At 54.0% G+C, this 13,775-nt stretch overlaps 1 protein-coding gene across 3 annotated transcripts; it reads right to left on the bottom strand.

The window, feature by feature from the left end:
* Positions 1 to 2,269: 2,269 nt before the first annotated feature.
* Positions 2,270 to 13,493, bottom strand: LOC149523133 (uncharacterized). 3 transcript variants are annotated; one of them, XM_089771358.1, is made up of 3 exons: positions 13,353 to 13,493; positions 9,054 to 9,254; positions 2,270 to 7,879 (listed from the first exon to the last, which is right to left on the bottom strand). In XM_089771358.1, the coding sequence occupies exons 2-3, from the start codon at positions 9,238 to 9,240 to the stop codon at positions 6,618 to 6,620; spliced, it is 1,449 nt and encodes a 482-aa protein (XP_089627484.1). In that variant the 5' UTR covers positions 9,241 to 9,254; positions 13,353 to 13,493; the 3' UTR covers positions 2,270 to 6,617. The 3 variants fall into 3 exon arrangements, with proteins under 3 accessions (XP_089627484.1, XP_089627486.1, XP_089627485.1); XM_089771360.1 differs by having other exon boundaries at positions 2,270 to 7,876; XM_089771359.1 differs by lacking the exon at positions 13,353 to 13,493 and adding an exon at positions 10,412 to 12,933.
* Between the last annotated feature and the right edge of the window lie 282 nt (positions 13,494 to 13,775).

The raw sequence follows: 13,775 nt of genomic DNA, 5'->3' as shown, positions 1-13,775 counted from the left end.
GTACCAGAGGGGCTGTCTCAGAATGGGAGGAGTCAGACGCGAGACTTAGACAGCAAGTAGAACACAAGGTTTGTTTGTTGACAGGGACACAGCGTAGCCCGACTTCTTGTTACAGGAACCAGGCTCATTTGGTACAATCCATCTTGGGCATAGGGGGGCCCAGAGCCAGGATTCTGGGCCCCTGCCTGTCCCCCCCAAGCCAGCTAGACTCCCCTCTCCCTAAGCCAGCCAAAAAACTAGCTCATGCACCCAGCAACTGGCCCCAGCCCTGTAGGCAGCCCCGCCTACTGCTTTGTCCCGCTCCCCAGGTATTATCTGTCACTGGCTGCATCTTCCCCTGAGGGGCAGGTGACCAGAGGCCTGGGTCATTCCCTCTGTGCATCCCCTCAGGAGCCCCATCCCCCGCTGGGCACCACACGCAGTCATTGCAGAGCAGCCTAGGGCAGTCGGAATCGCATACGGCACAACAAAGCAAACAGTGAGCACGAGACCCACTGTGTCACATCTCCCCCCTTTGAGACCGAACCGAGCAGGGTCACTCAGCCAGTGGCCTGGGGAAGTTCAGGGCCTTCTCTCCATGCCAGAGGGTCAGCAGGGACTCGGCACTGTCCTTGACACAGACCCCCTCCATGTCCCCATGTGGAAGGAACAGCCTCCAGCTCAGCAGTTCAGGTGCTGGGCCCTTGGTGCAGCCCTTGAAGCTGTCTGACTTCTCCCCATTGGGACACAATGCAGCTCCGTGGGGAAATCATTCTCTCACATCTGGGCCGTTAGCTGGGCTTTGCTGAACCCTCTGATCTTCATCCCTCTCTCCTGGCAGAGCTCAGCAATGTCCCTGCTCTGAAGTGGCTTCACACAGTCAAAGAGACTAACAAGTAACTCTTTTGGCGGAGTCTGGTTCTCTGAGACTTCACCTTTGACATACAACACAGCTCAGGGCTCTTAACAAAGGGGCTGATGTACTTGCCTGGGAAAGTTTCCCAGACTAAGCCCGTTAAGACGCTCCTTGTATATAAGTCGTTGTATTCCTTGTATGCAGAGGATCTTGGTCTTTGTGTATTTAGTAGTGAATTTAGTGTGTGCAAGTATAGTATTATCCAAAACCTCCAAGAAGAAATCACAGCCAATGTGGACCAGTCTGTCGAGTGATTGGGCAACAAAATGGCAAATGAAATTTAATGTGGCTAAATATAAAGTAATGCACATTGGAAAAAATAACCCCAACTATACCTACAGCATGATGGGAGCTAATTTGGCTACGACAAATCAGGCAAGAGATCTTGGAGTTATCATTGATAGTTCTCTGAAAACTTCCACACAGTGTGCTGCGGTGGTCAAAATGGCAAATAGAAGGTTAGGAATGATTAAGGTCTATAAAATCATGAGTGGTGTGGAGAGGGTGAATAAAGAAAAGTTCTTCATTAGTTCCCATAATAGAAGGACTAGAGGACACCAAATGAAATTAATGGGTAGCAGGTTTAAAACCAATAAAAGAAAGTTCTTCACGCAGCGTGTAGTCAACCTGTGGAACTCCTCAGCAGAGGAGGCTGTGAAGGCTAGGGCTATAACAGTTTAAAGAGAAGCTAGATAATTTCATGGATGTGAGGTCCATAAAAGGCTATTAGCCAGGGGATAAAATGGTGTCCTTGGCCTCTATTTGTCAGAGGCTGGAGATGGATGGCAGGAGACAAATCGCTTGATCATTGTCTTCGGTCCACCCTCTCTGGGGCACCTGGTGCTGGCCACTGTCGGCAGACAGGCTACTGGGCTAGATGGACCTTTGGTCTGACCCAGTACGGCTGTTCTTATGTTCCCTGTGTGTGATTTGGGAGGTGCATGATGGGTAAGAGGGGTGCTTGGCCTTTTCTGAACATCCAGCATTCAGTAACCAAAGGGCTAAACCCAGGTAGCTAGAAAGTGTTGGCAGGAAGCCAGGAGAACTAAGAAACTATTGGAATTTGAATGGGAAGGGTACCTGCCTGCTGGTTTTCTTTGTGTTCTTTTTAAGGCAGGAGCTGGGGGAACAAGCTGAATGGAACCCGGCAGAACCATCATGCCTTCAAAGCATACGGGGCATGGAAGCACGGGTAGGTGAGTCAGTAGGAAATGTCTATTTAGACACAATCAGGCTGTTTTCTGTGTTTCTTGATCAATTAAACGTCTGTGCCGAGTCTCTGTGCCCCCCACACCGTACTCTGTAACCTTGAGCTGAAACCCAGGGGTGTTTAGTGCTTTTCTCAGTGACTTTAAAACACTTAGCAACCAAGTGTGCTTTATGAAGTCTTTTAATGAAATCACTGTCCAGGACACAAGAATCAAATCCTCACCTTAAAAACAAAGGCAAGAGGAGGTCAGTGGATACCTCCTAAGACTGAGGTGAGCTGTCAGATTGGCTGTGGCCCACCTCTGAACATGCCTGTTGCTGTTTCAGTGTCCTAAGTGGAAACCAGACGTGGCATGGCCCCAACATGCCTGCCAGGTTAAAATAACTGGGATGCAGGGATGGCAGGGACAGATGTGAAGACTGAAGGAGCCAGCTCTCCTGCTGAAAATGGAACACTTCCCAGAGGGACTTGGGTAATATGCCAGGTTCATCTGGGCACCTCTCCAAGGTCGAGTCAGGGCTATTTTCAGCCCAAGCCTGGGGAGGGGCGAGCCTTCCATGTAAGACACCAAACCAGACAGCTCTTCAGCTGCCACTCTGGCCAGCAGAAAGTCTCACAAGTGAAACCCCTCCAACCCCCCAGCTTTACCTGTGTCACAACCTGCCCCACCCCGACACAGGCAAAAGGTTATTAAACCAATCTCTCCAACTCCTACTCCCAAAGAACCAGCTCAGTTTGTACCTCATCTTACCCAAAAGAGCACGCTGGGCCAGTCCTTGATTAACCTGGAGAGTTTAGATTCTAAGCAGAAAGGTTGCGCGCGAGATGGTTACACATCACCGAGTGCTCGTGGCAGGCTCTTAGCAGAGATGTAACAAACTGCCAGCTTACAAGTCTCTGGTTACAGCCTATGTCCGTCTGGGCCTGCTGGTGCGTCTGGACTGGAGCGCAGGAGTGACGACGGGATGGAGGCAATCTCAGAAACATCCTGCCCATGGAGATGGAAAACACATTTGTCTTCTGGGTGCTGGTGCCGCCCAGCATGGACTGATCACATGACCACATACCAGTTTCTGTTTTTAGCCAAGGAGCCATGGAGTCCCCAGGTGTGCCCTCCGCCAAGGGGCCATTGTGTGCTCCTCCAGTGTCAACTGGCAACATGTTAGAGCCGTGGCCCCTGCACCCCCCCAGCAGAAAACATGCAATATATCGACACAAAGCCCGTATTCCTAACTGTACACAGCTCACACAAGTACACAGGTAGCCTAGCTCTCGTTACACACCTCACATGCCCCCGTGCTCCGAATGGGGGGGGGGGCAAGCACATGAGTAGGTACAATGATTTGCCTATTCACATTAAACTCCAATAATGTGGCACCTTCCTGAAGAGCTGTAATGATACATCCAAGGTGGGAACCTACAACCATGACAGAGGGAACTGGAGCCAGGGAGGAACAAATCTCACGTCATTCGAGGCAGGACCAGGAGGGGCGCCCAGGGAGTACCACCCCTGGGGGCAACCCCAGGGCCTACCTGTCAGGGAGGAGCCCTCCACCCCAAGGGAAGCCACGGACACCCTCTCGTCCCACGGCCCCTTTCTAGGGAGCCACCGTGCTGCCGTGACAAGGCACCTGGGTCACGGTCTGTTCCATGCATGTCCCTGGCCTCGACTCTGCAGCAAGTCACACAACGGCTCTGGCGATGCCCACGGCCCTTCAGGGGCAAGGTGGCAATGTCAGCCCCTCCCCACCAGGGTATCGGCCCCTCCACGTGTGGCCTGCAAGGCCTCTGGACTCATGAGGTCTCCCTAGGCCAGCCCCGCCCTGCCAGTCTCTCCACACCTGGCTCTGAGCTGCTCCACTCTGCCCCGGCCCTCTGAGCAGCTGCTCTCCCTGCTCTGGGGGCTGTTTCTGCCCCTGTCTTGTCTGGCCCAGCTCCGGTCCCTGCTCCCTCCTCCTCTCTGCCCCCGGCAATAGCCGCTCATGTGCTCTAGGGCCCCCACCTCCTGGCTCTCAGTAGCCAGCCTGCCCTGTCACTCAGGCTGACCTGGTGTATTGGCCACTGCCCACCGCACCCTGGAGACTGTCCCTTTTGGGCTGGAGGCTAGTCAACCAACCCCCCCCCAGCAGTGAGTTTGTGTGAGGGGCCAACTCCCCTGACAATAAACCTCCACTGCCATTGGCTGTTCCACAGCAGAGCCCCATTGGTCACATGGAATCAGATGGGCCCAGATCAGATCATCCAGAATTGAAAACGGGTGTGTGGGGCTGCAGCGCCATCTAGTGGCTACAGGAGTTGCCACCCCAACCTGGTGTCCGGGTTGGGGGGTTCCTCTGCACCTCCCAGCATCTGTACTGACTCCAGGTGACAGTGCACCTCCCATCACGCACTGCCGTTAGTGACACCCTCACAGCTCCCCAGCTGTCCCTGCCATGAGGCAGGCAGGACCCGACTGTTACACCCACGGACAGAGGGAGAAAGGAAGATGGAGAAAGAGAAAGGCCCGTGTCTGACACCGCACAGCTGGGCAGAGGCAGTGTTGGGAACAGGACCACAAGCCCTGAGTATCCCACACACCCTCAGGCTGGAGTTTCACACCCTCATGTGGGCTGCAGACCCAAGCCCTGCATAGCGACTACTCAGCCAGTATTTTAGAAGCACTGGCCCATTAGCATGAACGAGGAACTGCTCCGACACACCCACTGGCGAGAAGCAGAATTCCCCAAGCAGACGACTGGTGCTGGCTCCTTTGCTGGGCTTAAGGAGAAACACAAGGGCCTGAGTCTCCTCCCCGTCACTGGGTGGGGGGCCCAGCTCTCAGGGGCGGGAGCCTGAAAGTTCTCTTCCCAGGTGGCCCAGTGGGGATGACTCACGCTCAGAGCCCTCTGCCTGGCCCATGTCTTTGGGAGAGCTTCCCACCCCTCGGGGCTGGAGAGCAGCCCCCTCCCCGCCAGCAAGAGGAGGGAGAAGGGAAACCAAGCCAGACAAAACCCAGTGTCCTCAGTGATTCTCAGGGGACAAAGGCCTATGGGGGGGGAGGGGGGAATAGTCCTTCACCGTAACCAAGTATTTATTGTACAGGACTTGCATTTGGGCTGCATCTGTACCAAACCTCTCAGACGCTCACCTTCTCCACAGGGACGTCCGTCTTCTAGCTCAGTTACGGGAAGGGGAGAAAACTCAGAAGAGGCTTCTCCTCCTCCTCACGTTCATTGCCCTGCATTTTCTCTCAGTCCTTACAGGAAGGAAAAGCAACAGGGGCCTCTGAGATCGCCCCTGCCCTGCAGCCTGTCCCACCTGGCGGTTGTCATGGACCGTGTGAGGTCACCACCGCCCAGACCCGGGAACAGCGGGGGGCAGGTCCAACTGCGGGGACGCACAGAGGTGTGGGTTTTGGAGCAGAGCCGTCAGACAGCCTGGAGTCCAAGAAGCTACTGCGGGAGCTGAGGAGTCCAGGGCTCTGGTGGCTGAGGGTTTACCCAGAGGCCAGAGTGCAGGGCTTTCCAGGGAAGGGTCTCTCAGCTAAGTCCTACAGCTCGATGGGTGGCCGATAGCCCAGAGGTAGTTCCTCCATCTTTATCAGGGTGGCTGGGAGATAGAGGCGGGGTGCGTCTCTGTCAATCCAAGCTGCCCACCAGTCACTCAGCCTTCAAGGGGGAGTGGTGAGTCTGGACTCCCTGCGGAGGGTGACTGTGATCAGACACGGAACTGGCACTTGCTCTGAGACAGGGAGGCAGAAATCTCTGTCTGTAAATGCATGGGAACAGGCTAAGGGACCACCTGAGGGATGGGCCGAGGAATGTCTCAACAGGAAGAGGGGGAACACCTTTCCATTGGAACCCCTCCCTTCCTACACCCTCAGGGTAGTCCTGATACAGCACGCCTTTCTGATGAGAAAGAGAAACCGGTAGCTGAACACACCACCTGGTACACAGCGGTGTTAAAGGGCGGGAGAAATACTGTACCCCACACAGGGTCTGCAGAGAGAGTGTGGTATGAGATCCATACTTGGAAACACTACTCCATCATTGGTTTGCTGGTAACCTTATGACTCGGCCTGCAATATGCATGGACCAGCACAAAGAAACTCATATGAACAGTAAACCTCTCGAAAGTATGCAGCATACGTGAGTTATAGAAAAACATCTGTGCTTGCTGGGGACAGAAGCGAAAGGATCGCACAAGCATGCAGCTTCTAAACTAATGACTGCATGGGCTTAGAGCCAGGCATAACAGCAAAGGAACAACCTGCACTGCTGCATGGATGGGGAAACTGAGGCACACCCACCTCATGGTGACGGTGGCTAAATGCCAAGACACTTACACACTGTATATGTGCCCAGAACAAAATTCACATGGGGTGGCCATGGCAGGTCTGGGCCAGGGTTAAGACCAGTGGGCAGAGGTGTATCTCCCTGCCACAGCCCTAAGCACTTGTGCAGCACTTACTAGGCTGCTACGCGGTCACATGAACATGCAACTCAAAGGGACCTTGGGTTACAGGGTTTTCCCTTATGTTGATCCTTTGTTGCTCAATGAGGGTTGCGTCCTGAGAGAAGGTTTCGCCCCAGTCAGAGGAACGGACGGATTTCTCTCTTGTGAAGATTCTCCTGGATCTAACATCGCCTGAGCTCTGAAAGCACCTTTCCCCGCAGCCAGGGCAGTTCCAGGGCTTCTGCCCTTGTGAACTGTGCAGTGATTGTAAAGATTTGATCGACAACTGAAACTTTTCCCACACTCCGAGCAGCTGAAGGGTTTCTCCCGTGTGTGGGTGCTCCGATGTCTGACAAGGTCTGACCTCCGACGAAAACTTTTCCCGCAGTCAGAGCAGCAGAAAGGTTTCTCCCCTGTGTGGATTCTCCCATGAGTAACAAGGCCTGACCTCCGACTGAAGCTTTTCCCACAGTCAGAGCATCTAAAGGGTTTCTCTCCTGTGTGTGTTCTCTGGTGACTAATGAGATTTGAACTCTGACTGTAGGTTTTCCCACAGTCAGAGCAGCGGAAGGGTTTCTCCCCCGTGTGGCTTCTCTTATGCCTAACAAGACTTGAGTGTTGATTGAAGCTTTTCCCGCAGTCAGAGCAGTTGAAGGGTTTCTCCCCTGTGTGGCTTCTCCTGTGGGTAACAAGGTGTGCCCTCTGATTGAAACTTTTCCCACAGTCAGAGCAGCTGAAGGGTTTCTCGCCGGTGTGCATTCTCCTGTGTCTAACGAGCAGTGAGCTCATACCGAAGCTCTTCCCACACTCAGAGCACATGTAGTGTTTCTTTCCTGTGTGGTTCCTCTGATGACGAACGAGACTTGAGCGCTCACAGAAGCTTTTCCCGCAGTCAGAGCAGTCAAAGAGTTCCTCCCCGGTGTGGGCTCTTTGATGTATAACCAGGTGTGATCGCCGAAGGAAGCTTTTCCCACAGTCAGAGCAGCTGAACGGTTTCTCCTCTGAGTGGAGTTTCTGATGTAAAAAAAGGACTAGTCTCAATTTAAAGCTTTTCCCACATATTTTGCACGTGGAGGCTCTCTCTGGATTGGGTCTTCTCTGAATAGCTTTTTTGATTCTCTTCACACCTCTCCGGTGACTGGATTTACCCTGTCCCTCCCTTGCACGGTTTCCCTGCTGCCGTTCTAGGCTACGCTGACTCTCACAGGTCTCTCCCCGCTCGGGACTCTGGGAAACATGCCCTTCAGATCTTCCCAGGAACATGCCACATGGAGCCACGTGCTCCGGTCCTTCCTGCTGAAGACTTTCCTCATTCTTCTCATGCAGCATTCCATCACCTGCTGGGACAGAGAGAGAATCCAGACAGGAGTCATTCTCTGTGCTGAGCTGAAGGGAAAACTCTGACAGGGGGACAGAAAAGGGGGAACACACCCAAAGAACGGCTGGAAAGGAGGAATAATCATGAGCGAGTTCATCCTCCTTCCTCACAACCCTTTCCCAAAGGAGAGAGCCCTTCCCCCCCACACCCTCTGGACTGGAGTGGATCACAGGCTGAAGGGTCTGTGACGCTTGATGAAAATGCAGAAGTAACATCTCCTATGAAGACACAGAAATTGGTCTGAGTCAGTTCAGCCAATTAATCCCCTGTGCGGGTGTCGCTGCCGATCTGGGATCCGCAGCTCCTCCCCTCGCTCCACCCCGGAGATCACGTGAACTTTGGAGACTAGAAATCCTGCCCGGGGAGCAATGAACCCAGTGCTGATCTTGTTCATTAAGGTCTGTGCCATTCCTGCTTCCAGAGCCAGGATCCGTCGCCCACCCAGAGAGGCTCCTCCCCCTTTGCAGAGACGGGGCTCTGGCTGGTACAAGATCCCATCTCACACTCATCTGCAGTAAAGGTGCAGCCCCCCCCCCACCTCGGGAACGGCCCAGCGTATCCCCTGGGGGAGCTGAGTTCTCTGCTACACTCTCTAGGGTACAAGTCAGTGTCCCTCATGGACCACCCCACCCCCCATTGCAGGGCGGGACAGGATCACACTGCTCAGGGGAGCTCCGGCCAGGGCTGGCAGAGCTGACACCGAGGCCCCCAGGCAGGGCTCAGACTGCAGCTGCCACATGGCAGGTCACTAGGACTGGAGGGATGTCTTGCCCAGCCTGGGCCGCCCTCCATGCCTGCCCTTCCTTGCTTGATGGTTACAGGTAGGTAGGGTACACAGGATACCCACCGCAGAGAGGTGGCAGGGTAGCCCCTCTCTGTCCCAGGCTTCCCGAGGAGTGTGGGCAGTGCCGGGGGGCGGAGGGAAGCAGTGGACATCCTCAGCCACCCTCCCTCAGCCACAGCCCCCAGCACCACTGGTATGTCCTTGAACCTGCTTCGCATGGAAGGGGGCGTGGGGAGGGGACAGTCTCTCACACAGGAGCCAAGATTACTGGATATTGGGGGGCAGAGAGCAATGAAGAACTTGAACCAAACCCAACCCAGCTTCTGATACCCGAGAGGACAGAAATCCTTACCCAGCCAGCTCACAGCCTCGTAATTCTCCTGCATCACGTCCCAGTAGAGGGCTCTCTGGCCCGGGTCCAGCAGAGCCCATTCCTCCTCAGAGAAATACACAGCCACCTCCTCGAAGGTCACCGGCCCCGCCGCGGCCATTTCCTGTCCCTGGCTCTGCAGGCCCGGGGCTGAGCTGGAGACAGACATGGGTGTCCTGCAGCCTGTCGGGGGAGAAGGGCCATTGGAGACATGTCAGAAGGGGCTGTCATCCTCCCCACGCCCCTGTTCTGCCCAGATGCTGTCCCTGTTGACACATAAGCCAGACCCAGCCGTTTTGGGCAAATGCTGGAGTCGAGATAGTCCATGAACAGCACACACAGGTTAGATCCCAAATCCATATTCCTCTCTCTCAATACCTGGCTCGAGTTCAACATCACTGCACCTGCCACGATGGGATTCAGTTCTGAGCGCCCAGTGGTTCTGATACACAAACCGCATGGTCCCCTGCCTGAACATGGATGTAGATGTCTAAATTTAGTCTTCTGTATTCAAGGCCCCTAGTCTCCCTCCATGTCACTGTAGCACAGACCTAGGCTCTCTCATCAGGATTAACCCGATACAGACTTCACAAGCCCCCCACGCAACACAGATGAGGTCACAGGGACCATTCAGGTATTTAAATTTAAACACCTGCTGAATTTTTACTGGATGGGATCCTAAAAAATTACATATTCACAGGATCAGAAGGAATCATTAGAAACTCTGGTCTCATCTGTGTCACAAACCATTGTACTTAATCCCGTTACCCCACAACAAACCTTTATTTCCCCAGAGCATATTTTCTAGAAAATCGTCAAGTTTTGTTTTGAAGACATCAAGAGATGGAGAATCCACCAGTTCGTCAGCCACTTGATTCAGCGGCTAATCACCTTCCCCACCACACATCCCTGCCCCCTCCCTCGTCTGAGTGTGTCGGGCTTCAGCTTCCCGTTCTTGGTTCACACTGAGCCGGACCCACTAGACTGAGGAGCCATGGGGGTTCCAGCAGTTCCTCTCCATGAACAGACTGGTGCAGAGGAAACCAGGCAGCTCTCAGAGGCTTTGTTACAAAAGCGACAGTGCATTGATACTGAACAGACTGACCAGTGACATCTCTCTGCTCTAAGGGGCTGTAACGAGTGAGCTTTAGCTTCACACCTTTAGTGTCATATCATGGACACAAGCCCTTCATAAGGGAATGGAACAGGGGGAAATAGGGGTAAAAAACCCTGTTAATTCCTTTAGTCTGAAACGCTTTAGCTGCTCTTCCATCACAGCTACACATATGGTGCATGCGCAGACCGCGCTGCGTGGCCGCGTCGGGCTAAAATCTGCTTACCACAGGTGAGTAGGTTGCCTTAGTTGTCGAGCCTTGCCCATGACAGCAGAGTAACACCACTGGCTCCCCAACGGTCATATCGTTAATAATGTTGTTTAACATCACACTTGAGTCAATGCGATAGTACCGAACTTGTCATCCAAATCCGATTCAGCTGTCTCCCTCTGGAACCAGGTGATAACATGCTTTTGTAGAGGGATGGCTGCTTTTAAATCCATTACTGACTGTCCAGGGAGTAGCACACAGAAGCCCATTAGGGAAGGTTTTAACCTCCCTGCACATTCACTAATGGATTGACAAGTGGCCAAACTTCTACAGCCCCCAGGGGGGACACACCTGCAAAGTCCTTTCCAGTTTTAAGCAGACACACAAACCCATCGGGGACTCCTGTGGACACTAAGACCAGGTCTGGCCGTTAGCGTGTGGAAGGGGCTGTATGTAAAATATCCTACAGCATCTAGCCCATTATCGGGCAGGGAAGAGCTGCCTTGTGCAGTCGCTGGGCACACTGTGCCGTTCGGAGCAGAGCCCTGGGGTGCCCCACCCTGGAAATGGCAAACACGCCATTCCTGCCCCCACACTTCATTTTTGCAAGCACTGTAGAGGACTTTCTTCCCTCCCCACCAGTTACTTCCCTCCCCTCTGCCTCTCCCCATCCTGGGGTTTCCCCTCTTCCACTGGCTGATTTTGCCCCTTGGCCCTGCTGCCTGTTGTGGGATCCACTTGTGCTGTCGGTTTTTTCTCTGAATACTCGCACCATCCCTGCTCTCCCACCTCTGGTAGTTGGCGCTGCTCCTGGGGCGGGGCTGCATGGCAGGTGGCTGCCTCCTGTGCCAGAGCTGGAGCCAGGGCTGAGATGCCACCGTCCCAGGACAGCTGCACAGTGGCCTGGCTCCAGCAGGCCTGGCCGCATCTTTAGCTACAAAGGGGTCAGCTAAGCGCCTGCTGAAGACATTGCTCTATTTTCAGTCTGACGTCATTTCACCCTCTTCCACAAGACACAGGGGCAGCTTTTTTAATAGCAATGTTAAAACTTAATACAGAGATTATCAGAAGATGATCCACACCTATATGAAAATGACCAATACAGAGATTTATAGTTAATACAGAGATGTATCTCCATTATGGAGTTTGGGCCATCAATTTCCAGTTACAGCAAAAGTTTTGTTTGTCAGAAATAAAAGGGAACATTTCATCTCCCTTCCAAGGCCTTTACTTGCTTTCTGTAGCTTCAGGAGGTAGCTAAGTTAGTCTGTACAGGATAAACTTAAAAAACAGCAAATGGTCTGGAAGCACTTTAGAGACAAAACATGTAGATGGGATCATGAGCTTTCGTGGGCACAGCCCACTTCTTCAGATGACCAGAGTTTTGACTTTAGGATGTGCAGACCCAAAATAAATAGGGGAGAAAGGGGGGGGGAGGAAGGGGGTGGGAAACAAGGAGCAGAGGGTATGAAAATATCAAAGGGAAAACCAAATAGGCAGAACTGGCAATCTATAAGCACCTAAAGATTGGATACTTAAAAGAAGCAGATGAGGATCATAGGGTAGCAATTAGAGAGAAAAGATACAGTAAGTGTTGATTGCTATATGTATTATCATTAAATGTGGCATATTGCCTTATCCCCCTGAAAAGATCCTGTGCAGTATTTCTAAGTACAATAATAAAATCCAGTTAAAATCCATTCTCAGCCATGGTGTGACTAAAGAGAAGTATTTTCCCAGACCTATTTAATTTGGAGACATGTGAAATATTGTCCAGCACCATATATAGGCTACAGTAAATTTAGGGTTTAAAATACATTTCTGCAGATAAATAAAAAAGATTTTGTTGTGGGAACAGAAACTAATTTTTGCCATTTTTAACGTAATTTCCATATCACTCAGATTAATATTTTGGTAACAGTTCCAAGTTGTCTAGTTGTACATCATTTTCCAAGATATGAAGAATACAAAACGATACAGATGGACATGCTATAACACACTGGTGTGTGAGCCAGTGGAAGAGAAGCATCTATAAATCTAACAGTTCTCTGCAACTATTTCAACACGGAAATTTTCACTCAGTTTTGTTTTTAATGTTGGATGCGGGTTTTTTTCTCCTTTTTTTTTTTTTTTGTAAATACAGTAGACTTGATGCCACACAAACACTTTTTCATGCTAACAGCCTGGTCCAAAAATCTGTGGAAAAGTCCGTCAAGCAGCCAAAATGCTATTGAAGGCCAAAAAGTGTAGTATGAAAATATTCCAGCACCCAGCTGGGTGTGACCTAGCAACGTGCGTGTAAACCTGTGAGGTTTCTATGGGCTCTCATGTCTCAGAGACTCCTGCATCCTCTTGGCAAATGCTCTGGGACACGTGACCTCTCTGCCTCGGTTTCCCTTCCTGTGCTTGCACACCCAACACCACACTCCTGCCGCAGTGCGCAGCTGCACCCGCCCTGGCACGTGGGGGGGGGGGCACCAGAGCGGGGCACATGCGCACACACGAGGGGGGGGCCGGAGGGAAAACCTGGGCGGGATCCTGCCCCCCCCCGCGAATTATCCCCCCTGAACCCACCATCCCTTCTCAGGGCTGCCCCCCCGTCCTCGCCTGCCCCGCCCCCCCAGGGCTGACCCCCCCCCTCGTTGCCTGCCCCCCCCACCTGCAACCCCTCAGGGCTGACCCCCCCCTCGCCTGCCCCCCCCCCCCGGGCTGACCCCCCCCGTCCTCGCCTGCCCCCCCCACCTCGCGTGCCCCGCCCCCACCCGCACCCCCCCAGAGCTGACCCCCCCCCCCCTCAAGTCTGCCCCCCTCGCCTGCCCCGCCCCAGAGCTGCCCCCCCCAGGGCTGACCCCCCACCCGGTCCTCGCCTGCCCCGCCCCCACCCCCTCAGGTCTGGCCCCCACCTCGCCTGCCCCGCCCCCCTCTCAGGTCTGCCCCGCCCCCATTCCCGCCTCACCTCAGCGCCCTGCCACAACCGGAAGCGGAAGCAGCGGCGCGAGACCAACCGACACCAACGGCCTCCCGAGCGTTCGCGGCGCATGCGCGGCCCCCCGCGGAGGCCGGCTCGCGGCGCGCTCCGCCTCTCGCACGGGCCCGGGGCGCCCGGCGCATGCGCGGTAGCGCGGCTGAGGCCGGCGCCCTGCCCGCCCGGGCTGGAACCTTCCCTGCGGCCCGGCTGGTTCGCCGGCGGCTACCGCGCGTGCGCGCGCAGGGTGGTGCACAGCCGCGCCGGCCGCGGTGCGCGCCACAAAACTTATTCCGCGCGTGGACGGAAAATCTGAAGCGAGGGCCCCGGAGGGGGGGGGGGCGGAGCAGAGACCCGCCCAGTGACCCCCGCAGCACCCTCCACGTGACCCAGCAGTGTGGGGGGGGCCAGCAA

Source organism: Pelodiscus sinensis, chromosome 19 (assembly GCF_052426305.1).
Source record: "Pelodiscus sinensis isolate ZL-2025 chromosome 19, ASM5242630v1, whole genome shotgun sequence".
In the NCBI taxonomy this organism is placed as follows: Eukaryota; Metazoa; Chordata; order Testudines; family Trionychidae; genus Pelodiscus; species Pelodiscus sinensis.
The sequence above is the reverse complement of the archived record's forward strand: the minus strand, read 5'-3'. Positions and strand labels throughout refer to the sequence as shown.